Source organism: Heteronotia binoei, chromosome 4 (assembly GCF_032191835.1).
Source record: "Heteronotia binoei isolate CCM8104 ecotype False Entrance Well chromosome 4, APGP_CSIRO_Hbin_v1, whole genome shotgun sequence".
In the NCBI taxonomy this organism is placed as follows: Eukaryota; Metazoa; Chordata; class Lepidosauria; order Squamata; family Gekkonidae; genus Heteronotia; species Heteronotia binoei.
The window spans coordinates 117,037,101-117,064,109 of NC_083226.1; the positions used below are offsets into that span (position 1 = coordinate 117,037,101).

General features: G+C 41.9%; 1 protein-coding gene across 1 annotated transcript in view; it reads right to left on the reverse strand.

The window, feature by feature from the left end:
- Positions 1-15,537: 15,537 nt before the first annotated feature.
- LOC132569508 (uncharacterized) overlaps positions 15,538-27,009 on the reverse strand; it is a 151,631-nt gene continuing 140,159 nt past the window's right edge. Inside the window, exon 13 of the mRNA XM_060235648.1 lies at positions 15,538-18,378. Within this exon, the coding sequence (XP_060091631.1) occupies positions 17,918-18,378 (461 nt within the window). The 3' untranslated portion in view covers positions 15,538-17,917. The remainder of the gene's footprint in view (positions 18,379-27,009) is intronic.

Consider the following 27,009-nt stretch of genomic DNA (forward strand, 5'->3'; position numbering starts at 1 on the left):
CAGTACCAGTGCAATCACAGAGTGCCTAGCAGAACCCAGTGCCACTGGCATGCAAACTTAAAAGTACTGATCTCAAAGCACAGAATCACAAATTCAAGTAAAAGAGGTCAGATTTTGCAAGCTCTGTGCAAGAAAGTAACCCTGGCAAAGGGAAGGAAAACCCTCTTAAACGACATGACTAATTTGAAACTGACAACAGTGTTTCCAAGGCTGGAGAATTCCTCAACCCCCCTGTTGTTTTGAAGTTTAGTAAACATTGCAGTTAATTGCAGTACAATAGTACGCCTAAACCTATTGAAATCAAAACCGAATGTAGCAATGCCAGCTCAACAGAAGCGATATCAAGCACAGAATCACAATCTAAGCAAGGGATTCTAAAGACTTGAGGAATTTTTTTTTTCAGAGACTCATTTAGGAAATGAAAGGCGGACCAAGGATGAATATAAGCAAATAACTAATGTTTGTAGAGAGAGGAAAATTGAAGCTCAGTATGAGCTTAGGCTAGCAAGAGATACTAAAAACAACAAAAGAGGGCTCTTTCCTTATGCTCAAAGTAAGAAAAAGAGCAAGGACAGGATAGGTCCCTTGCAGGGACAGGAAAGAGAAATTGTAATAGGTAATGAGGGAGGGCAGAACTGCTCAGTTCCTGCTTTTTCTTAGTCTTCTCTTGTGAGGGAAATGGTGCTCAACACAGAAAAAATAAAACACATGATGAGGGAAGTGAGCTGCAGCCTGGGGTTGGCATATGAATAGTTTTATGTCAAAAAAGGATCTACTGGTTTTAGTAGACCATACATTGAACGTGAGTTAGCAGTGTGATGTGGTAGCTAAAAAGGCAAATGCAATTTTGGGCTGTATCAACAGAAGTATAGTGTCCAGATCAAGCAAAATGACAGTGTTGTTTTACTCTGCTCTGGTTAGACCACCTCACCAAGAGTGTTGTGTTCCGTTTTGGGTACCACAATTTAAGAAAGATATAGACAAGGTGGAATGTGTCCAGAGGAAGGCAACAAAGATGGGAGGTCTGAAAATGAAGTCCTATGATGAAAGATTGAAGGAGCTGGGTATGTTTAGCTTGGAGAGGTGATATGATCACCATCTTCAAGTTCTTGAAGGGCTGTCATATAGAGAATGGTGAAGAATTGTTTTCTGTTGCTCCAGAAGATTGGACCATAACAGTCAGGTTGAAATTAAATCAAAAAAAGTTTTCAGCTAAACATTAGGAAGAACTTCCTGACAGAGTGGTACTTCAGTGTAACGGAAGATTCTGTTCACTTACCGTGAAGTCTTCCTTCTCTGTGGTCCCGGAGTGGTCCAGTCCTCACTCTTGGGATCATAGCTCCTCCTCTTTGATTGCAGGGCTTAACAAACTTGACCCGAAGGGGAGGTGCTTGATCCTCAGAACCCAGTTCTTCTGCCAGCTATCACACCTCCCTAATTAAAAACGCCAACAAAACAGGAGAAAATAAACCCTCCGGGGAAAAAACATTCCCCTCCCTCCTGAGCTTATCCTGAACCCTTACCCAAGGGCCTCAATGGAGGGATCCACTAAACGAACATTGTAAAATACAGAACACAATGCCAACCTCCAACTCCACAGTCCCAGGTCAAAGCTGATACCCTCCAACACAACTGGGTGGGTAGGACTGGACCACTCCGGGACCACAGAGAAGGAAGACTTCACGGTAAGTGAACAGAATCTTCCATTCTCCAGTGGTCCCAGGAGTGGGCCAGTCCTCACTCTTGGGACGTAAAAAAGCCTTGTTCCTGGGCGGGTTATTTCAGCTTTGCCCCGAGACCACGTGTTGGAGCACCTTTCTGCCAAACGCAGCCTTCGTCGAGGCCGCCTTATCAATCCTGTAGTGCCTAGTGAAGGAGTGAACCGACTTCCATGTTGCTGCCTTACACACTACCTCCAGGAAAGGAAAAGCCCTATAGGCTGTTGATGTAGCTGCCCCTCTAAGGGAATGGGCTGTCACTCCTACCAGGGGCTCCAAACCATTTGCTTTGTAAGCCTCACCAATGCATCCCCTAATCCATCTGCTAATGGTGGAGGAGGACACCTTGCATCCACTGTTTGAAACTCTAAAATAAACAAACAAAGAATCAGACTGGCGAAATGCCTTGGTTCTATGCAGATAGAAACTAAGGGCTCTGCGTACATCCAAACAATGCCACAACTTCTCCTTCTCGTGAACTGGATTAGGACAGAAAGAAGGAAGCACAATATCCTCCGCCCTATGAAAACGCGAGTTCACCTTTGGAATGAATGCTGGATCAGTGCGAAGCACCACTTTATCCTGATGGAATACACACAAATCCTTATGTATAGAAAGAGCCTGAATCTCTGACACCCTACGCGCCAAAGTGATTGCCACTAAGAATGCCACCTTAAAAGTGAGCAACCTAAGACTAAATGATGCCATAGGCTCAAAAGGCTTGCCGCAAAGTGCCCTCATCACCGTGTTCAAATTCCATGAAGGGAACCTATGTACCTGCGGTGGATAACCAACGCCACCGCCTTTAGAAACCTCCTGATATGTGGGTGTGTAGAAATGGAATTGCCCTTCCTAGACCCTCTGACCGCTGCTATGGCTGCCACCTGTCTCCGCAGCGTACTGGTGCTAAGACCTTTTTCTAAACCCTCCTGTAGGAAAGATAATATAACAAAAAACGAAGCCTGTAAAGGATCCTCTCCTTTATCCGCATACCAGGCATGAAAAACCTGCCAAGTGACATTATAGCTTCTGTTAGTGGAGGTCTTCCTAGAAGACAACATGGTGTCTATTACAGGAATGGAATAACCCAGACTAATCAATTGCTGCCTCTCAATCTCCAAGCAGTGAGCTGCAGCATTTCTGGTCGCAGATGATGCAGCTCGCCCTGAGACAACAGATTCCATCTCGAAGGAATTCTCCACGGCTCCTTTACTGACAGCCTTTGAAGTTCCTGGAACCAGGCTCTCTGGGGCCAAAATGGGGCCACCACAATCACTTCTGCTTTCTGCTCCTGGACCCTCTGAAGAAACCTTTGGATGATCTGGAATGGAGGAAAGGCATACAATAGAGTCCTTGGCCAGTCTGAATTTAGAGCGTCGATAGCAACCGCTCCTCTGCTTCTTATTCTTGAAAAGTACTGGGCCACTTGATGATTGTCATCCGACGCAAACAGGTCCACTCCCGGTATTCCAAATCTTTGACAAATCTCTCGAAAAGTCTCATGATGGAGTGACCACTCCGACTGGTTCAGTGATTGCCAACTCAGCCAATCCGCTACCACATTGTCCTTTCCTGCCACTTGGGTGGCTCTGATGGATCGAAGGTGAACTTCCGCCCATCTGAACAGAGCCTCTGCTTCATCTTGAAGCTTTCTGTACCTGGTGCCTCCTTGATGATTCACATAAGCCTTCGCTGTCATATTGTCTGTTTGTATCAGGACGTGAGTCCCGACCACCCATTTTTTCATGTGAAGCATGGCAAGTCGTATGGCTCTCAACTCCAGAAGATTTATACTTTCCTTGGCTTCCTGATCGCTCCACTGACCCTGCACTATGGCTCCTAGCATGTGGGCTCCCCAACCGAAAAGGCTGGCATCTGTGATCAACACCACTCTCTTGGGTTCCCGCAGTTCCTGCCCCAATGAGAAAAGTTCGGGAGCCTGCCACCAATCGAGGTCTTTCAATAGGCCAGCTGGCATGTCAGTGAGATCAGACTTCTTGTACTTATTTGCTTCTGAAAAGGTAAAAGAAACTTCTGAAGTGGCCCCGTGTGAAACCGTGCCCACTAGACTACATCCTGGCACGATACCATCATTCCCAGCAACTTTGCCAATAGCATCAGTTTGACTCATTTCTGATGTTTGACCTCCGATATCAGTTGTAAAATCTTCATCCTCCTTTCTGGAGTCAGAAAAACCCTGTCCTTGCTGGAGTTGATCTGAACCCCTAGGTGTATCAGAGACTGGGAAGGTTGTAGCCAACTCTTCTGAACGTTTGTAACGAACCCGTGCGATCTGAGGATTCCCATGGTCAAGTCGAGGTCTTTCTTCATCTGCTCCAACGGGGCCTTGACCAGAATGTTGTCCAGATATGGAAACAGGGACGCCCCCTGTAACCTGAGGGCAGCCATAAGGGTCACTAAAACTTTTGTGAACATTCTGGGAGACGACTTTAGTCCAAAAGGCAAGGCTCTGTACTGGTAATGACGCCCATCGTAAGCGAAGCGAAGAAACTTGCGATGTCCCTGGGCAATCGGGATATGAAGGTAGGCTTCCGACAAGTCTATGGAGGCCATGAAGTCTCCCTGCTGAATAGCCAGTAGTATGGACTTCAAGGTCTCCATTCGAAACTTCTTTGCTACAACCAACTTGTTCACCCACTTCAGGTCCAATATTGCCCGAACGTCCCCGTTCTTTTTGGGAACCACAAAAAAGATTATGTGCCATGAAATTTCTCTGTCGTAGGAACCGGCTCGATGGCTCCTATCGATACCAGATGGTCGATGGCTAGAAGCAATGTTCGATGTTTCTCGGGAGATTGAGATTTCTGTATTTCCAGAAAATGGTGCTGGGGAGGCGAATAAAGTTTCAGAGAGTAACCGTTGGTAACTGTGTCCAACACCCGTCTGTCTGATATTGTTTGGTGCCACACATGAGAGAATTTCTGAAGCCATCCCCCTATCTGACTTGTATCCAGAGGACCGACCAAGTCATGTTGAGGTGGACTTCTTTTGTCCTTTAGTGGGTTGATTCTGTTTCCCCCCGAAGGAAGTTCTACCATCTCTGGACTTTGGTTGCCACTTTGTTCTGTATTGCTTGACGGCGGTTTGTCTGGAATCTCTCCGATTTCCTCGAAAGGACTGAAATCTTTGTCTCGTCCCGTCTCTTGGAAGTCCTCGATAAGATATCTATCTAGGCCTTCTCCAAAGAGTGAAGCCCCTTTAAATGGAACCGCAGCCACCTTAGCCCTGGCTGAAGGATCCGCATCCCAATTACATAGCCAGGTGTTTCTTCTCGCCGTGACGCTAGAGGCCATGGCTCTAGCAGAAAGCTGAACGGCTTCAAGGGTAGAGTCTGATGCAAAGGCAGTGGCCAACGTAATCTTCTTAAGCAAGTCCTTAACGTCCTTAGGCAGGTCATCCCTCTTAGCCAGGTCAAACAGCCACATATATGAAGCTCTACAGAATAGAGACGTGGTGGCTGATACTTTCAGAGAATTGGCTGAGGCTTCAAAATCCCGACGTAGAGTTTGCTCTATACGCTTGTCCGTCAGATCCCTTGGCATCCCATCTGCATCCATCGGAAGTATGGAATTAGAGGCCAAACTATTGACCGGGTCATCTACCACTGGTAACTTCAACCTCTTGGCCACCTCTGGGATGAATGAAAAAAACTTAGAAAAATTTGACAAAACCGTTTTTGGTTTGGCTGGATGTTCCCACTCTGACGTGATGACAGAGAAAAACCCTGAAGGCAAAGGAACCTGCAGGGGTTTGGATCCCGATTTTGGAATGATGTCTTCCATTGCCATTGGAAACTCTGCCTCTTCCTCATCCTTACACTTGGGAGTGTACTGGATCTGCAGCGTTCTAATCACCTTTGGAAGCAAGCGTGTATACACATCTGCAGGAAAAAGCTTGGAATGAGAAGAAGCAACCCCCTCCTCTTCCTCAGAGAGTTCTCCAGTGTCTGGTGATGAAGAACCGTCCGACAAGTCAGAATGCTCTTCCTCTTGATCAGAGGGAAAGGAGCATAACTCTGACCTACTACGCTTAAGAGGTCTAGGAGAAAAACGTTCCTCTTCCTTGTCTACCTCCCTGTGTTTCAGCTTGGAAGCTCTCTTGAGTGGAGGGGATGGGGTGGCTACAGAAGCTGCCTGTACCTCCTTTCTAACCAGGTCTTGTATCCAGGAAAGGAGATTAGACTTAGCCTCATCTGCAGGGGAGAGGAAGGGGGAGTGAGGGAACACTGAGACTGCAACTGTCTGCCCAAGATCTCAGCGTCCTGACGGGCTATTCAGAAGGAGCATAAGGGCTAGGTCTAGAGACCTCCTCTACTCCCTTGCCTTCCCATAAAATATTCCCCCATGCAGAGCTTACTGCTTCCGAGGTCTACCACGCCCAACGCTCTGTCGTCGGCGCTCTGGGAGGGCTGCGTGCAAAGCATGGGACCTCTCCCCGCTGTCCGCTCTCTCTCACTCCTCTTTTCTTTAATGCTGCTGCCCTCTAGGCCCCCGGGTTTGCCTGGGTGCCTTTGCAGGGCGCTGGAAGGAGTATTGCTCCACGGCCCTGAGCACGTCCGCTGGACCGGGAGACAGAGGGACAAATGTGCGTGCGCGTGCCTTGCCCTAAGGCTACTCTGACGCCCTTGCAAAAAATGCTGGGGAAAAAATTCCTCCCCAGAACAGCGGCGTGACAGAGGGACACCCCCTGTAGTTTCCTTGCTGCTGATCAGGTAATTGCTATTTCTTTTCTTCCTTTCTGACTTCTTTGATTTTTTTTTATATGGGTCAAGAGCCTCAAAGGGGCTCTAATAGCAGGTCCTGCTTCGATGGCAGGGCTAAACAAACTGAGTTCTGAGGATCAAGCACCTCCCCTTCAGGTCAAGTTTGTTAAGCCCTGCAATCAAAGAGGAGGAGCTATGATTCCAAGAGTGAGGACTGGCCCACTCCTGGGACCACTGGAGAACAGGCTTTCTCCAGAGGTGGTGGGCTTTCCTTCTTTAGAGGTTTTCAAACAGAAGCTAGATGGCCATCTGACAGCCATGCTGATTCTGTGAACTTAGGAAGATCATGAGGAGGGCAAGAAGGGTTGCATCAGTCCTTAGTCCTCATGGCACTTTCTTACACACCCAGGAAAATGCTGATTGCCACTTTGAAGTCTGTCAGCAATTTTTCTCCTGGCCAGTTTTGCCAGGGATTCTGTAGGCTTTTGGCCATCTTCTGGGCTTGGAGCAGGGGTCACTGGGGATGTGGGGGCGAAGTATTCGTGAATTTCCTGCATTGTGCAGGGGGTTGGACTGGATGGCCTAAGATGTACATTCCAACTCTATAATTCTATGAATTGCCTTAGACTGGGGAAGTCTGCTAGAACTGCAGTTAGTATACTTGTTTAAGTGAGTTGAAAGAAAGGTATTTAATTACTTATTTAGAAAATTTATGTTACACCTCTCCAGAGATCTGCTGGCTGTTTATATATCTTGACTATATGTGTACTCTTGTTCAGGAGAAAATATGGTATGTTTGGATCTGATTATTCTGAACTACAGTCTTACAAATTAATTTGTACAGAACTTTATCATTTCTTCTTTCAAACCATTGTCTTTTTTAACCACACCCCTGGCTGTATTGGTTCAAAACTCTTAATCTCATTTGCAAAAGCAGACACCACTGGAAAGCTTCCAGAACTGCTAATGCTCATAATGGTGTGATCAGCCCCCAACGCTTACCTTCCAACGGAAATGATTCCTTTATTAAGGTTGTAATTATAGGCAATGAAACAGCTGGCTTCAGGATCTTTAACCAGACTTAAACTACTTCCAACATCTGTTCTTCTGAGAAAGAGCAGGGAGGGCATTGACTGAGAAGACTAAAAACAGCAGTTTCTCAATACAAAACTCTGCAAAGAGTTGCAAGTAACGCTACTGCCCTTAAAATGCAGAACAAAATAAAAAGCACTCTTTCAAACTCTTTCTCTCTTAAAAGGCTGTGTTACAGGAAACCAAAGTAGATCAACTGAAACACTGAATACAAGTACTGTTGTAGCAACTATGACATCAGTTTGTATAGAGGTCTTTCAAAATAGGTCAAAATTCACCTAAGCATAGAAGGACAGCATGGGGACTGTAGACCCATGGATAGGAGCTGTGCTATGGTTCTCCTCCAGTCCATGGTAAAATAATTTGTGTATACATATCTCCAAAATGGGGCAAATAATTCCCCCCAGGCCATTTCAGTTTGGGGAAATGGCATGAGAGGGAATGGAGAAGCCTTTCCTCTCCATATGTTGCGTCCCAGGCAGAATTGAGCCCCTGTGGTCCTTCAGCAGTTCCTTTGCTATATGGCTGAGAAAAAGTAAGTCAGATCTGGGCAGCCGAGAGCTGATTTGTTTAAAAATGTAACCTGTCATTTGGCTTATATACTGATCTTGGAATGAAGCATTTAGTGGTTCTTTGGTTCACCATGTCTAAAAGGCAGCATAAAAAAAATACCATGCATTCCTGGATGAGAATGCTGCCTGCAAGTAAGGATTTATCATATAGATTTTCACACTTACTATTGCAATATGAATACACCCTAACTGAACCTTACCGTATTTTGAGTCATTTACAATTGATCCTAAATTTTCCACTCACAGCAAATGTGGGTAACCCTTTCAATATCATCTGCCCGGCATAACAAAACGCTGTAACCAAAGGGGAAAAAGCAAAATGTATCTATGCACTGTCTTTACTAGAAATAATCAATAGTAATTTATTTGTGTTAAGCCATAGGCCATTACAAACAAAAAGAAAATCACACAGATAAAATGTTCAGGTGGAACAATATATATATATATATATATATATATATATATATATAAATGAGACAAATTGTGAAAAATACATCAAAAGATATAAGCGAATACAAAAAAACCGCATGTGAAACAAACCAGGGCAAAATACACCATAAAATAAGAACAAAGATTGTGATCACAGAATAACCACAAAACCAGCAGTTAATTAGCACCAGTACAAACAGCTTTGGCCCGTAATTTCTTCGCTGCTAGGGCATACAATGCCATACTATGAGATATATTGGCATCAAAATCAGCTAACAGAAATACAATCTTCTCAGAATCTCAATAGACGTGTAGATTAGTTAATATCCCGGAGAGAATTTTTGCCCTGGGTTGAGTGTACAATGGACAGTTAAGAATGTAATGAAGTAAATCTTCACTAACAGAAATGCCACAAATACAGACACACTGTTCCTTAGGTATTTTACTGTAACGGCCAGCGAGCACTGCCGTTGGCATTGTTTCAAATCGCAAGGATGTGAAGGCAACTCTGAGGTTATGGTTAGCTATACCAACCAGGTAGGGAGTACTAGAAATAATTGAAATCACTTGTCCTGAGATCTTAGAGCAGTATATGCTATAAATAAAAATTAAATTGAAAAATAAACACAGTGAAAACCAAGGGAAACTCTTATACATAAAGGATAGAAGTCATACCAGCAGCCAACTTCTTCCTCCAAATTATGACAACAAAGCAGTTCACATTTCCGATCCCTTGCAGCATCAAACATTCACTCCCACTTAAAGAAAAACTCTAGTCCCAGCCACCAAAGGTAGTTTAGAACCTGCCTCGCTCTGCATTGTCTTGTGGCTCATATTGTGTCCTGCAATTAGCTGATATCAGACTGTCACAAAAGCTTTTTGGAAACATGACAAGGTCTAACCCTTCAAAACACATCTAAGCAATACAATAGGAGGGGGAGGGAATCACTGGAATTAATTAAGCCATCAGTTCAATGGGAAAGAAGGAAATAGAAAATGTGATAACATTGTTAGCAGTAATTACACTAACGTCAGTATAAAAATGAAAAAAGTCAAAGTCTGTAATAAGGACATAGCAAAATTTGTGAGGGCATTGTTTTAAATTTCATTCTTTGTTTCTGCACAGTATCTTATTCTAGCAGACTATGAAAACAGGATGCAGAATATCTGTGCATGAGAGGGTAGTATTTCCTGTGGTGATTTTTTTGTCTTCTAGTAAAGGTTGGGTGGGAACAGTAAAGACTGAGTTTTTGTCTTTACTGCTCCAACCCCAAAATAGTCACCTTGGCTCCGCTGGAAAGGACATAACCTGGGCCCATAGCCCCCCAGGGGACATTTCCACTCTGCAGGAACAGTGATGGCAGAACATCTGGGCCAAGGTGGCCCAAAGGAAGCAAAATGCTGCATGTGACTCCATCCCAGATCCAGAGAATGAGAACAATAATTCTTCACAGTCTTCCGGTGAAAGCACAGTACAGCCACAGGAGCTCAACACCTACCGTCAGGTCAGCTGAGCCTTATTACTTCCCAGCCTATTTAAACTGAGGTCAACTTCCGCTCCTTGCTTCCCATTCCAGCTCCTGGCTGCCAGCATCTACTGATGCTTCCAGGCTTCATGCTCTAGACCTGAGTGTACTGCTTCAGAGAACTGACTGGGCTGGCCTGCAGTGTGCAGGACACAAATAAATGGTAACCTGTTAATCCAAATCCTTATTTAGGTTTTCAAGGTTCCAAACAAACGTGGCAAAATTCATTCAAGCATATCCACAGTTGCAGTTATCACCTGAAAAAGTCAAGTACAAACACAAGCCCATACTGCTAAATAGCAAGATCCCACCTCAAGTTTCATATACATGGCCTTTTACTTATAGCATGTACAACAATACTGTAATAACTGAAGTGAGTGAGCAGATCACCAAGCATTAAAATATTTATTAGCACCTTGTTACCCAAATCAGCCTACTTGTCTCAGGGCTGTAATATGCAAAGGTGTCCCCTTGCTAGCACATAACAAATGTGTATCTGAGGTACTTCAGTTCTTGGGATCTTAACCATAGATTCAGATCAGCACTTGGAAAAATGAGAGGGGAAAGGTTCTTGAACAGAAGCAGGTTTTATTTTATAAGCAGAAGAGAAACCAAATTAATTTATGCAATATGGTAGAGCAAAACAAGGGCTGCAGAATGGAAAAATGTAAAAACAGCAGCAAATAAAGCATTAAAAAAACTTTTCCAAGAGAATCTGCCTGCCTACTTTTTCATAGATAAGAAACTTATGAAAAAGCGGATATACAAGCTTGTTCCAGAAAAAAAAATAGATGTAGAGGGTTGTAGATGACCATGCCAGGGAGGGAAGCCTAAGAGCAGGTCCATGGAGTGAAAAATTGAGATCAGAGAGTATTGGGTTCAGTTTTGGGCACCACAATTTAAGAAGAATATAGACAAACTGGAATGTGTCCAGAGGAGGGCAATAAAGATGGTGAGGGGTCTGGAGAACAAGTGGAGCTGGGTGTGTTTGACCTGAAGAGGAGATGACTGAGAGCTGATATGATCACCATCTTCAAGTACTTCAAGGGGTGTCACATAGAGGATGCTGTGAAGTTGTTTTCTGTTGCCCCAGAAGGTAAAACCAGAACAGGTCAAAATTAAACCAAAAGGGTTTTTGACTAAACGTTAGGAAGAACTTCCTGACAGAGTGGTTTCTCAATGGAACAGATTTCCTCAGGAGGTGGTGGGCTCTCCTTCTTTGGAGGTTTTTAAACAAAGGCTAGATGGCCATCTGACAACAATGTTGATTCTGTGAACTTGGGCAGATCATGAGAGGAAGGGCAGGAAGGGTTGCATCAGTGCTTAGTTCTTGAGGCCCCTTCTTACATGCTCAGAGAAAAGCTGTTTGGGGTCAATCAGCAGTTTTTCTCCTGGCCAGTTTTGCCAGGGATCCCGGAGGTTTTGTACCATTTCCTGGGCATAGAGGAGGGGTCACTGGGGACATAGGGGTGAATGTGAATTTCCTGCATTGTGCAGTGGTTGGACTAGATGACCCTGGAGGCCCCCTTCCAACTCTATGATTCTATCTTTGTCCTCTGGCTTAGATAGGTCTATTCTTTTTTTTTGTTTCTGTCTCACTAATTATTCCTTTAATGTTTACACCAATATAAATTGAAAACTGAAAAGAAAAAGAACCATTAGTTCTGCTCAAGGCTTAGTGGTTTAGCATTTTCTTCTCACTGATTCCCTCTTTTGGACTGCAATATCATAGTTAAAATAACCATAGCCAGCTTTTCAAGCTGTAGTGTTCTGCCACCCCTTAACTAGAAAATCTGGGAATTGAACTATGCATCGAAGTATAATTTCTGTCACTAAACTACAGTCTTTTGCTAATTTCCACCTCTTAGAGCTATTTCTGTTCAGATGGCTGATCATTATATCAGATACAGTATTTCATCCTAAATTTTCACTTTCACTTTGAAAATAGAAAGCTGCCTAAAACCCAGCATTTCCTATGATTGGCAATGCCTTCTGGGCAGAGCAAGGCCAACACCTGAGATCACATAATTAACGATAGCAGGGATTGAACCTGGGACCTGCTGCATGAAAGCAGGCATTCTAATCCTAGATACATTTACTTCAAGACTTTAAAAGGTATAATTCTACCTAGGATTGCATTGTAATTTACCACAACCATTCTTTAGTCTTTTCAGCACGTTAAGAGCTTGGCATTTGCTCTTTTTTTCAATCATGTTACCACTTTAGTTAACATATCTCTCTTCTCTATGATGTTTCTAACTATTGGTCATACTTACCTAATACCACCCTCATTCAGGTTTCCATCTATCCTCATTTATATAGTGGCCTTGCTGTCTCATAAGTAACATTATTTCCTATTTAAAACAGAAGCAGGTTATGATAATGTAGCACCTGAGATTACAAAACCAGAGTGGAGAATTAAAACACAATACAAATGAGAAAATGAATAATAAAATAAAACACAGATAAATGAAGGTAGCATTGAAAAGAATATCTGGCATGTAAAGCTTTAACACATTTAAATGGCAGGCAATACAAGGGAACGTTAAAGCTTAGGTCCCACCACTGGTCACCATCTACCTTACCTCTGAAGGTGGGAGGTAGAGCTGTGCAAAAAAAAAATATTCGGAATTAATCGGATTCAGAAATATACGGGGCCAAAAAATTCAGAATACCATATATTTCCGAATACGGGTACTCAGAATAGCTGCATATATGGTAGATGCGCGGCTATTCCGAATATATGGCCTCATTATACCCTATGGCCATTGAAATCAATGGCAAAATAGGGTATATTGGAGAGCCGCCTGGAGGGAGAGCCCCCAAATTTGCAGGGGACCTGCAGGGGACTCTCCCCTATAAACCCAAGTTCCAAAAAGATTGGGCCAGGGGTTCCCATTCCAGGGGCATTCAAAGAGGGTGCCCCTATCCCACCATTATACTCTATGGGCCATTGAAATCAATGGCAACATAGGGCATAATTAGAGGCTACTGGGGGGCAGGGGGTTTGAGGGAGAGCCCCCAAATTTGCAGGGGACCTGCAGGGGACTTTCCCCTATAAACCCAAGTTCCAAAAAGATTCGGCCAGGGGGTCCAATTCCTGGGGCACTCAAAACCAAACCTAACTTCACACCATAGAATCTCTATAGGACCCAAATACACTACATCCATCTATCTACTCTATGAACCCTGCTGGCTTGGAACCAATATAAACCCAGTTGCCAACATCACTTGAGGGAGGCCCTGTCAATTTAATCACACTGTTTATCAGATGCAGCTCTACTATGCGTATGTTATAGCTAATCTTGGTTCCTAACAGTCAGTGGTAAAATAATGGAAATTCAAATTGGCGTACCATAGCAGAAGGTGCAAGGATTAAACTTCCCCTCCCTTCCCTATTTGGAGTCCTGCACAATCTGAAAATTAGCTTCTAGAAATGCTAAATCTATAATATCAGTCTGATGTGATTTGATAGCCACCTAAGGTGAAAGTGCAAGGTTTTTTGATGCTTGCTCTCAGCCCCTTCCCATGACTCCCTGCCACCATTAGCATGCTGACTGAGCAGCAAAAGGCTCCCACACAGACCCTTTTTAGCAAAGATAATTCAGCCTTTGCAATGCTCAGCATTTGTACTGGCCAGTAGTACAAACAGCAACATAACCTCCTTGTAAATGAACAAATAAGTAGACCTCAAAAAACATCTTCTTTTTCAGATCTTAGCACATGAGCTACTGTCAGAAGCTACATGAGGAAGCCAAGGACAAGGGCTGGGCAAGAGTATAATATAGTAAGGCAGTTATAGTAAAGGAAGGACCAAGAGATGTTCAATTTCAAGTTAGTGCTCTGCCACCTTAAAAAGCCCTTGGAATCCAAGTAACATGGCAGGCAGACCGTTCTCTCTACGCAAGGAATAGGGCTGTAATCACACACAAGAGAACAAGCAACTGTCATTATGTCACTGCAACTTTGAAAGCAACCATCACCACCAAATGCTTTATGAAACTAAAGCATTTTTTTCATGCCAGTCATATAGCCCAGAATACATTTAAAAAGCTAGACTAGAACCTACAGAAGCAGAAAGTTCACAAAAGGTACACAACACAAGTAATTGATCTGCAATATTAAGACTGCTGATCCTCCTAAATACACTAGTTGGTTATCAAAGAGAGATCCTTCATGAAATGGTGGTTTAGATAGCAAGGTGATCATCAGCATGCAGCTAATTGCATTTCATTTCCTTAAGTCTAAGATCAGAGAATCAACATAACAGAGGGCTCCGTATCATTTTTTGGACAGGCTTCAAAGGAAATGTGCAACTCAAAAGCAAAGCAGTTTGTTTGTTTTATTAAAAATGGATGCAGCAGACTATTTTCAAAGAGAGCAGTTTGGATGCTTTGAAAATTAATTACAATAAGGTTATTATAAACTAAGTGCTGGTATCCAAACACATGTTTTCAATATACAGATTAATTAAATCGCAATGATTTATAATCGTACATTAAATGACTCCACTAACCAGGAAACCAGCATCAATGTTTTCTTTTTTTCTTTTTTTAAAAAATCACTTCTTTCCTGATTAAAATGCCTAATAAAATTTCAGCAGCTATGGTTTTAATCAAGAGTAGTTAAAACTAGTAATTTTCATATAATCATATCACATGTTAGTTTAAAAAAATCAGAAAACAAGAATAATCTAATTAAAACGTAATTCAAGAGGAAACAGTAAGGTGAAAGGCTATTTACATGTGAAAGCGCAGAAAAAATGACTCATAAATTATTCACAGATAACCAGCAGAATTTAGGAATCTAATCGTTTGTGAAATGAAGCAAGAGCTGCTGGCCGTGGGACTCTATTTCCTCCTCTTGCAAGGTGACAGAAGAATCTCCTTCAAACCTTCTAATGAATTTAAGTCTTACTGTGGCTTGTGAGCAAATACGATCATCTTAGAAAGGAATAGGCAACAAATCATACTGTCATTTACCAAAGTAAGCTATGACTTTCCTTACATAAGGAAAATTGTGCCCAGGTTTTCATTCTGGTTGGTGTCACTGAGAATAATCCCCTCCTCCAGATCAGTTCAATTCAAGTAACGGATGCACCAATATAAGTAGGTTGTTGATTATGGTCTTGGGTCGTATGTGAACCTTTGGGGCACATTATGAAGTGATCTGATGTTATCCAGATGGGTCTTTTGCTAACAGTGCAATCACATAATGTGCTTACCCAGGAATACAATCTAGGGGTGTAGTGTCTTGATAATCTGTCTTTGGGAAGTTCCACAAGGCTCTGCAATTCAATCTTTAGTAATTACTTGCTGGCATATCAAAAGGAATACATGAAAAGACTCTATTTCCTTTAGTCCAATACACTGTCTCCTTCAATTTTACACATTTAGTGACAAGGCCTCATAATGTTTTATAAGAACAAAAAACAGCTGTGAGAGGAAACAGCTTTCACAAAATAAAACATACTGGAGTCCTTCCTCATCCAACTTTTATTTATCATTCTTTTGGATTAAAAATGAAACAAACATCAATGTTTTTCTATGAACTCTTGATCCTCTGAAGAGCTGAACACTACAGAAGCAGTAAAGCAGCTAAATCTGGAATTTAAAATGTCCATAATCACTCACACCATCCAAGCAAATCGAAATCTGTACAATCCAGAAATCTTATTGCATTATTTTCCATATAATTTCTTTCATATACTTCCCCCCTTTATTTCTTTGATAGCTGGGATAAATAATTGCTCAACAGATATTTCAGGCAATTAGCTTTATTTCCTCAGCTTTACACTGCACAAATCACTACTCCAGATAGATTACTGGATTTGAATCTTTAACCACTATCCCTCCAAATATTATGCAGCGGGTTACCAAAGTTAACCAGCAAGAGTGTGTTCAACTAGGAAGAGGAGGAGGAGGAAGAGGAGGTGGTGGTGGAGGAGGAGATTTAATTTATACCCCACCCTTCACTCTGAAAGTGGCTTACAATCTCCTTTTCCTTCCCCCCTTCACAACAGACACCCTGTAAGGTAGGTGGGGCTGAGAAACCTCTTTCAAGGACTGTGATTGACCCAAAGTCACTCAGCAGATGTATGTGGAAGAGTGGGGAATCAAACCCGGTTCTCCCAGGATAGAGTCCGCGCACTTAACCACTACACCAAACTGGCTCTATTGCTGATGTTTACTGACAAATGAACCTATATGAATCATAAGCCCGGAAACAGGTTAAAATAATATTGTGTAAATAAGTCCTAAGAAATCGCATCCTCCCTCTCCCAGTCCTTGTTTCTTCTCTTCTTTTTTTCCTCTCGTCACTGCAACAACTTTCTCACTACCTGCTCCCAATTCTCCTGTCATTTTCTCCTTTCCCCACAAGCTCGCACAACTGCTGCCACTTTCTCTTCTCTCCACCCCTTCTGTTGTAGCTGCTTTCCTGTGGTCTACTTAGCCACTTCTTGCTTTTTAACATGCTATGAAAGATAGTAAATATTAACATAAGCATGATGAGGTTCTTGCATATTTATATGCATCTATAATAAAGACTTGGAAAAATCCTTCCACTTCATGTGGGAACAAATAATAAACACAAGAATAAAAGCTGCAGTCTGTTTCATTAATTAACTAGGAAAAACATATATTGAGTTAAAAGTCACCTTTAATTTTTTCCCCAGTGTATTAAAGGCAAAAAGAAACACTAAGGGCAACAAGAAAAATGAAGGCTCTTCACAAAGCACTTACAACTAGTAAACATTTTGAATGTCATTCTGGTTCCTCACTGTGTCATTCTGCACGGGCTGGTGTTTTATGAGTCTCATAAGCAAAGTGCCCAGAGTATTTCTTTCAGTGGTAGCAAGCCAAGGGGAAACAAAACAATCATACATTTTTCAGATAGCCATGGCCATTTAAGGAGAACTGTATCTATTTGGGGGGAATTACACACATGACAAACCTGTTGCAAGAACTGTTTTCTGCCACAAGTATTTGTCTGGGAAATAAACACACTTCCTTCTGGAGAAGAAGGAAGAAAGAGATTCAAAGTTGCTTTACTGCTATATTTCTTTTCAGGTACATTCAAGTTATCAACTCCAGTGGTCTTAGCTCAATACTAAACAAGGAAGCTAAAAAAGAGAGAGAGAAGGCACATCCTATACTGGCACCTGGGCACCAAACAGACTTATAGGTCTGCCACAGCAACTCTCCATTCAATGATGGATGGATGAGAAACTAACAGACACTGAACTGCTATGTGTTTCAACCACAGGGGAAGAACTGCGGAAGTGGTCAGATGTATAGTGATTTGAATCTTTAAATGTTTTCCAACCTGTTATGCAGCATGCACTTTTTTAGGACTAATCGAACTCTTATTCGTGATTGAGTACTATATTGAATGTTTCTCATGTTATCCTTAAAAAAAACCATAACTGATCCATTGCTAAGAATTGTACAACTAATGTTCGAGTTGTGCTAGAGAGTAGCCATGTATATGGCAAAACTTGAGAAGGGTCTTTAATGTTTTATGTTTGTGTACTTTCTAATTGAGACAGATATATTATAGTGCTAGTATTATATTTTTGTTGTTGTTCAAAAAATGACTGTGGTGTTTAAGCTTCCTCCCATGGCTTATCAAAGGTAGCATGAAAGTTGCTTCTGTTTTCCAAATATTTTGTTTCCTAAACAACAACAAAAGTTCTACACATTTGAAGTGGCTCCAAGAACCCATTTAAGGTTCAGAAATGACACTCGGTTGAACATGCATCTCCATGAGGCACCAGCTGTTCAGAAATGTACTGGATTGCTCCCTGGCTTACTGTAGAAGTTATAGTAATGCTAAGTTCTTAGGAAAGAGCTATGTTTAATCTTGCCAAGGTGGCCTTGCAGTGATTTTCATGCTCTTGCTCCTGCAAAGGAGTTTCTTTTTCTGCTGAACACCATAACTTTCCAGTTTCAGCTTGGAGGATGACCTGTTCAATTCTTTTTCTTCAGCAGTAGCAGGATTTGGTGAACAGTTCTGTCTATGAGGAGGAAAGCTAGATGGTGAATTGAGTTCATACTTCTTTTTTGAAAGTACATCCAAGTTACTGGCTTTTATTTCTTCCATCTTATCCTCTTCATGTTTTGGAAAATGATGACTAGGCCCTACTTTCATTCCCTTTTTTCCCTTTAAATTTCGCAGGGTTTCTAAGGCCTGATTCAGTTCAGTTTGTAAAGTTTCCATTTCTCTGGCTGCTTTATCTCGTTGATCCCCACATGCTTTTAGTGAATGTTCCAAAGATAGGAAGAACTCTTTTCCAAATCTTGACAAGGCCTCTTCACCTTAAGAGAAAATTAAAAGAAAATAAGAAGCTACTGCAGTAATGGGCTGTGCAGCAGTAGTAAGGCATATATTTGAAACAGAGTTTCTCATATTAAAGTATAAAGGCTTCACGGTGTTTCAAAACATATGGGTCAAAGTTTAAATATTGTTATTTTAGCATCTAAAACTCCACAACAAGGTCATATTATGAACTCAGAAAAACTGAGACTGAACTTACTGCAAGGCTAAACAATACTCTTGCCTGGATGTCAAACATGCAGCTCATGGGCCAGATCCAGCCCAACAAGGGCTCAAATCCATCCCCCAGCAACTTCCATGCAAACGTGCTTTCTTTTCCAGGGTTGCCACTGCAGCCGCACCATCGCTTGCTTTTCCTCCAGCTCCTTCAGCAGCTCTTCACTTCCTGCCTGTCATCTCCCGCTCTCCCTCCTCCCTTGCTCTCTCTCTCTCTCTCTTTCACACACACAGTTCAGTGATGCTTCCTGAGGAAGAGATACAAAGAAAAGCCTCTCTCTCTCTCTCATATACAACCACACACAGAGCTTCAGCTTCCTTCTCCAGGGCTGCTCCTCCTCTTTTGGGGAGGGGAAGGAGGGAAAGAAAGAAAGAGAAAACAAAGTTGGAGTCCCATGGCAGCTTCAAGACCAACTATGTTTATTCCAGGTATAAGCTTTTGTGTGCACTTCTTCTTGGAAGGGAGGGTGGGTGGATGGATGCTTCTGACAAGCACAGTGTAAGTTGAGGAAATTATTTTGACTTATTCTGAAAAACTGTTTAAAAAAAAGGTTGAAATAGAAGGACTAAAAATCAGAGGATTCTCTTATAAATATAAAGCTTTTGCAGACGATATTGTGTTCATAATAGAGAATCCTATTCAAGTGTCACCGTTGCTGTTAGCTAAGATAAAAGAATATGGAGAGCTAGCTGGACTATATATAAATAAAGATAAATCGAAATTTTTATGTAAAAATATGCAACCAAATAGACTTAAGGAATTGCAAACGGTGACAGGTTGTGAGGTCATGGCCAAAGTCAAGTATCTTGGAGTGGAAATAACTATGAAGAATATTGACTTGTTCAAAAATAATTATGAAAAATTATAGTGTAAGATGGACAAAGATTTGATGAAATGGAATAAACTTAACTTGTCCTTATTGGGCAGGATAGCTGCAATTAAGATGAATATTTTGCGAAGAATAATGTATTTGTTCCAAATTATCCCGATTGTGAAGGATACCAAACAATTTAACAAATGGCAAAGGAAAATTTCTGACTTTGTATGGGCTGGAAAGAAACCAAGGATTAAGATGAAGATTTTAATAGATGCTAAAGAGAGAGGTGGTTTTCAGCTCCCGGACTTAAGGTTGTATCATGATGCGGTTTGTTTGACATGGATCAAAGATTGGATAATACTGTTAGATAAAAAACCTTTATGGTTAGAAGCTCATGGGAATAAATTCGGCTGGCACGCATATTTGTGTTATGGGAAGAATAAGATGGACGGTTTTTTCTCTCACCATTATATCAGAAATAGTTTATTAAACACTTGGATAAAATATAAGAAATATGGCGACGAGAGAAAACCGCTTTGGATGGTGCCAGCGGAAGTAATAAAAATAACAGCTGAATCTGATGAAGAAAGAGCGATGTCATATAATCAACTGCTCAAGATTCAAGGAGACAAAATTGAATTAAAATCTGCAGAAGAGTTAAATAATAAATATGACTGGTTTCAAATGCAACAAATTAAAAGCTTGATGGAAAATGATATTAAAATGGATGGAATTAGACGCGAGCAAACAGAACTGGAAAGGGTCCTGCTTGGAGATAATGAAAAATTAATATCGAAACTATACAAATTATTACTGAAATGGTCTACAGAAGAAGAAGTAGTAAAGTCTCAAATGGGCAATCAATGTGAATAGAGAAATACAAATGGATACGTGGGAGCACCTTTGGAAGAACTCGATGAAGATCTCAACTTGTCAGAGTATCAAAGAGAACTGTTTTAAGATGATGTACAGGTGGTATATGACTCCGAAAAAGCTGGCTAGGATGAGTAAGAAAATGTCGGATAGATGTTGGAAATGTAGAAAACACGAAGGTTCTTTCTTTCACATGTGGTGGACTTGTGAAAAAGCGAAGGAGTATTGGAAGATGATACAACAAGAAATCTCCAAAATTTTGGGTTACGACTTTAAGAAAACAGCAGAGACTTTTTTACTTGGATTACAATTAGAAACATTTCCAAAGGAAGATAGGACTTTAATTTGGTATTTGCTCTCAGCTGCTAGGACATTGTATGCACAGCTTTGGAAGCAAGGAACAATACCAGAGAAATGGGATTGGATTGTGAAAGTTTTATCATGGTGTGAGATGGACAAACTAACTAAAACTTTAAGAGACTATGACTTAGACTTATTCAAAAAGGAGTGGAAGAAATTCAAAGGATATATGGAGAAAGAGTGGAACGTAAAAAGATATTGGACAGTTTTTTAGTATTAATCAAAAGTATTATATTTTGATAGATTAGTGGTACCTTTAGAATTAAATGCAAATTTATAACTTTGGGGAAGTCAATATTGGAGGGAGGGGGGGTGAAATATCATATGGTTTAGTATAAGGAAAAAAAGATAATTAAATATTGTAACCATGTGTTATTAATAAATTGTTAAAACACACACACAAAAAAGGTTGCATTCATCTGTTCTTATCTGGATTTATTTTAATTCTAGTCTCATTACCAATGCTGGTATCTCCATGCCTACAACCTTCCACATTTCACACATAGTCCAATCAAGCCTATTGTAACTGACTAGCTATTGCCATACGGCTTCCGAAATCACCTTTCTAAAGTTTTTATCTCTGGTATCTCATGTTACATTTTATGGCATGCCTGGTCCACCCCAACAAAGTGACAGCTCTCATAACAAATTAGTTCAACACCTCTGTTCTATTTTATATCATGTTTATTTGTCATTATCTATTGTATACCATGCTTATTTGTAATTATCAAACAAAGCCAGAAGTTGCCTGTTGCATCAGAATCATTCAAGATGCCTCTACCAAGTGGCAAATACTGATCTGCTATATATGATAGGGATCTTAATACTCCTAAAGTGACCTGGTTTTTCACTTTTAAGTACACTGAACCATAGAAAACTTACAATTGATTTAAGGCAAGTTAAGAATATAGAATTTCTTGCTAGCATAAATCCAGATTTGACATCCAAACAAAGAAGGACCTTTTTGCTGTGTCTTGTTTATTGCTTGAAAATTAAATATGTAAATAAACTAAGCACAACTTTCTTTTCCACCTTGGATTTAATCATCTCTAAATCTGTAGACTAGATTGCTCAGTACAGAGACCTCTTTTAAATTATAGGAACACATTTGTGAGTGGTTTAAGAAATAGTTTGCTTGCAAACAGATCAAGTGAGAGACCTTACTGTGCACAATGGTGCACATGTAACTTATTTGCTGAGAGATCTTGTAATTAGGATTTTTGTTAGGGGTAATATCACCTTTACTCAGATCTCAAACTATTCTATTTTGTTGCTAAGAAAATGTGATTATTCCACCCACCATTTTGGGGATGGTGAATGTCAGAAGTATCAGTTGGATAATATCTTTTAACACAAAGGTCAACGATTATCTCAGTTTTGCACCCAATTCTGTAAACTTTTAAAAAGTACTGGATAAACGCTCCTCCACTTTAGAGCTCCTGTGCAAGAACAGCTACATCACTCTAAAACCAGCAGATCTACTTGAAACAGGCACCTATATAAATGTGAGATACCTAGAAATACTGTAGGTAGCACTTGTAGAAATACTGTAGGTAGCACTTGTATTGCAGAAATATATTCTCCCAACATTAAAATCAAAATTTGTCTAGAAAACAAAATTGTTTTAAATAGACATTTTAACCAGCTACCAGAAATAGAATATACCTCTTTCATGCACTAGAGATTGATTGGGTCAATATGTGTTCAGGTCGAGAGAAAGAGATTGAGTTTCTTGATGCTCACAATGACTATGCTATGGAGCAGATGTTCTCAGAACCTACCAGGGGTGGGGCGATTCTGGATTTGGTCCTAAGTAATGCCCAAGACTTGGTGAGAGATGTAAAAGTGATTGCGCTGCTTGGGAACAGTGACCATAATGTTATTGATTTCACCGTTTGTATAAATAGGGAGTTGCCCCAAAAGACCAGCACAACCATGTTTAACCATGTTTAACTTTAAAGGGGTAAATTCTCTGAGATGAGAAGGCATGTGAAGAGGAAACTGAAAGGAAAGGTAAATACAGTCGAAACCCTTGGGGAAGCTTGGAGGCTATTTAAAACTACAATCCTAGAAGCTCAGATAAGATATATACCACAAGTTAGGAAAGGCACAAACAGGTATAAGAAAAGGCCTGCATGGTTAACAAACAAAGTAATGGAAGCTGTAAAAGGTAAGAAGGACTCCATTAAACGGTGGAAAGCTAGTCCAAGTGAGATTAATAAAAGGGAACACAGACTGTGGCAAATCAAATGCAAGACTGTGATCAGGCAGGCAAATAAGGACTATGAGGAGCATATTGCAAAAAACATAAAGACCAACAATAAAAATTTCTTCAAATATATTAGAAGCAGGAAACCAGCCAGGGAGGCAGTGGGGCCCTTGGATGACCAAGAGGTAAAAGGATTACTGAGGGAGGATAGGGAAATGGCTGAGAAGCTGAATGCATATTTTGCCTCCGTCTTCACTGTGGAAGACTAATTTTGGAAGGGGTGTTGAAAGACCTAAGTTAGATTGAGGTAACAAGAGAGGAGGTCCTGCAACTGATAGACGAATTAAAAACTAATAAGTCACCAGGTCCAAGAGTTCTGAAAGAACTCAAAGTTGAACATGTGGATCTCCTGACAAAAATATGTAATCTTTCATTGAAATCTGCCTCCGTTTCTAAGGACTGGAAGGTAGCAAATGTCACCCCCATCTTTAAAAAGGGTTCCAGAGGAGCTCCGGGAAAATACAGGCCAGTCAGTCTGACTTCAATACCGGGAAAGTTGGTAGAAACCATTATCAAGGACAGAATGAGTAGGCATATTGATGAACACGGGTTATTGAGGAAGACTCAGCATGGGTTCTGTAAGGGAAGATCTTGCCTCACTAACCTGTTGCATTTCTTTGAGGGGGTAAACAAACATGTGGACAAAGGAGACCCTATAGATGTTGTTTACCTTGACTTCCAGAAAGCTTTTGATAAAGTTCCTCATCAAAGGCTCCTTAGAAAGCTCGAGAGTCATGGAGTAAAAGGACAGGTCCTCTTTTGGATCAAAAACTGGCTAATTAATAGGAAGCAGAGAGTGAGTATAAATGGGCAGTCTTCACAATGGAGAATGGTAAACAGTGGGGTGCCGCAGGGTTCGGTACTGGGTCCCATGCTCTTTAACTTGTTCATAAATGATTTGGAGTTGGGAGTGAGCAGTGAAGTGGCCAAGTTTGCAGATGACACTAAATTGTTCAGGGTGGTGAGAGCCAGAGAGGATTGTGAGGCACTCCAAAGGGAACTGTTGAGGCTGGGTGAGTGGGCATCAACGTGGCAGATGAGGTTCAATGTGGCCAAGTGCAAAGTTATGCACATTATTTATTTATGATTTATATCCCGCCCTTCCCACCAAGGTGGCTCAGGGCGGCTCACAACACATGGAATCCAACATAACAAAATTAAGTTTAGGCATTCATACAATTAAGACATTTAAAATATAAAAACATTAAAACAAGGTGAAGCAAAGCATTAAAACAAAGCAGAAATCTAATAGAGCTACACTTAGTTTCCTATGCCAGATTAGTTGTAGGCCAGCCGGAAGAGGATTGTCTTACAGGCCCTGCGGAACTGAGCAAGGTCCCGCAGGGCCCTCACCTCTTCCAGCAGCTGGTTCCACCAGGAAGGGGCCATTACAGAGAAAGCCCTATCCCTGGTAGATTGCAGCCGGGCTTCCTTTGGCCCGGGGATAACGAGAAGATTTCGGGTTCCCGATCTCAGCACTCGCTGGGGAACATGCGGGGAGAGACGGTCCTTCAGGTAGGCAGGTCCTAGGCCATATAGGGCTTTAAAGGTGATGACCAGCACCTTGTACCGAACTTGGTATGTTATTGGCAGCCAGTGCAGAACCCGGAGCCCCGGCCGAATATGCTCCCATCTTGGGAGTCCCAATAACAGCCGGGCCGCGGCATTCTGCACTAACTGCAACTTCCGAGTTCGGCACAGGGGCAGCCCCATGTAGAGGGCATTGCAGTAGTACAGCCTCGAGGTGACCGTAGCATGGATCACTGATGCTAGATCGTCACGTTTCAGGAAGAGGGCCAACTGCCTTGCCCGCCTAAGATGAAAAAAAGCGGACTGGGCAGTGGCTGCTATTTGAGCCTCCATCTTTATGGAAGGCACCAACAGTACCCCCAAGCTCTTGACCCTGTCCGCCACTATCAACGGCGCACCGTCAAAAACTGGCAGGGGGATTTCCCCCCCCCCCCGGACCCCGACGACCCAAGCAGAGGACCTCTGTCTTCGCCGGATTTAGCCTCAGCCCGCTCAGTCTGAGCCACTCAGCCACGGCCTGTAACACCCGGTCCAGATTTTCTGGAGCGCAGGCTGGCCGGCCGTCCATAAGCAGATAGAGCTGGGTGTCATCAGCATACTGGTGACAGCCCAGCCTGTACCTTTGGGCAATCTGGGCAAGGGGACGCATATAGATGTTAAATAACATCGGGGAAAGAACCGCCCCTTGGGGCACTCCACAATCAAGCGTGCGCCTCCGGGATAGTTCCCCTCCAATCGCGACCCTTTGTCCCCAGCCTTCAAGGAAAGAGGAAAGCCATTGTAGGGCCAACCCCTGAATCCCCGCGTCGGTGAGGCAGCAGGTCAGCAGCTGATGGTCGACCGTATCGAACGCGGCCGATAGGTCCAACAACATCAGTACTGCCGAGCCGCCCCGATCCAGATGCCGTTGAAGGTCATCTACCAGGGCAACCAACACCGTCTCTGTCCCATGGCCCGGGCGAAAGCCGGACTGCAGGGGGTCGAGCCAAGAATCCCAGCTACAAATACAAGTTGATGGGGTGTGAACTGGCAGAGACTGACCAAGAGAGAGATCTTGGGGTCATGGTAGATAACTCACTGAAAATGTCAAGACAGTGTGCGATTGCAATAAATAAAAAAGGCCAACACCACACTGGGAATTATTAGGAAAGGAAATGAAAACAAATCAGCCAGTATTATAATGCCCCTGTATAAATCGATGGCGCGGTCTCATTTGGAATACTGTGTGCAATTCTGGTCACCGCACCTCAAAAAGGATATTGTAGCATTGGAAAAAGTCCAGAAAAGGGCAACTAGAATGATTAAAGGGTTGGAACACTTTCCCTATGAAGAAAGGTTAAAATGCTTGGGGCTCCTTAGCTTGGAGAAACGTCGACTGCGGGGTGACATGATAGAGGTTTACAAGATAATGCATGGATTGGAGAAAGTAGAGAAAGAAGTACTTTTCTCCCTTTCTCACAATACAAGAATTCGTGGGCATTCAATGAAATTGCTGAGCAGACAGGTTAAAACGGATAAAAGGAAGTACTTCTTCACCCAAAGGGTGATTAACATGTGGAATTCACTGCCACAGGAGGTGCTGGCGGCCACAAGCACAGCCATCTTCAATAGGGGGTTAGATAAAAATATGGAGCAGAGGTCCATCAGTGGCTATTAGCCACAGTGTGTATATATATGTGTGCGTGTGTGTGTATAATTTTTTCTTTTTGGCCACTGTGTGACACAGAGTGTTGGACTGGATGGGCCATTGGCCTGATCCAACATGGCTTCTCTTATGTTCTTAGAGACTCTGTAATAACAAAAATGGCCAGATTTCCTGTTTGCCTGGGTTCCAAACAATTCCTGACCAATTCATACTCTGAAAACATAAGCTCTCTTAGGAATGATGTTTTTTCCCCAGCCTCACTTAAAACTATGTTTTAAAAAATGCCAGAGAAAAGTTCCATTTACCAGGTGAACAATTTTAAAATTTGCAAAACATTTAAATCAATTTAGTGGAGAAACAAATAGTGTCCAGAAGGATTTTATAAACTTGTTCCTCTTCCCCAACATGTAGTCACTTGTAGCACTGGACCTAAAACAGGGTAGGGGGTAACTTTTTATTTGCTTAAGTTTTGTTTCATTAATATATTTTGCGGTCCTTGAGAGAAGGAAATTGATGTATTCCAGTGTGCAAAAATTAAAACCCAATAGTAGAGGCTGACAAAGGCATGAAATCTACAAACATACACAGTGTTTTTCAGTCTCTGATGAATGTCCTTCTGTTTCACTAGACTAGAAGGCAAATGCCAAGAAGGATGTCAGTGTTCTCAAGTAATTCTTCTTCTGTCTGAGAATATTCCATTCAGTTTCACGAAGGAGAAAAGGCATAAATTCAGGCATTGTTTTTCCTTATATATATAGATGCATTTGGGCAAAAAAGACAATCTTTATTTCTTTTCTGCACACTGGCACTATCAGGCATCTTGCAGTGCAACCTCCCTCACAGGAGAGATGATGATAAAATGGGCAGAGGGGTGATAAACATGAATGACCACGCTGAAATG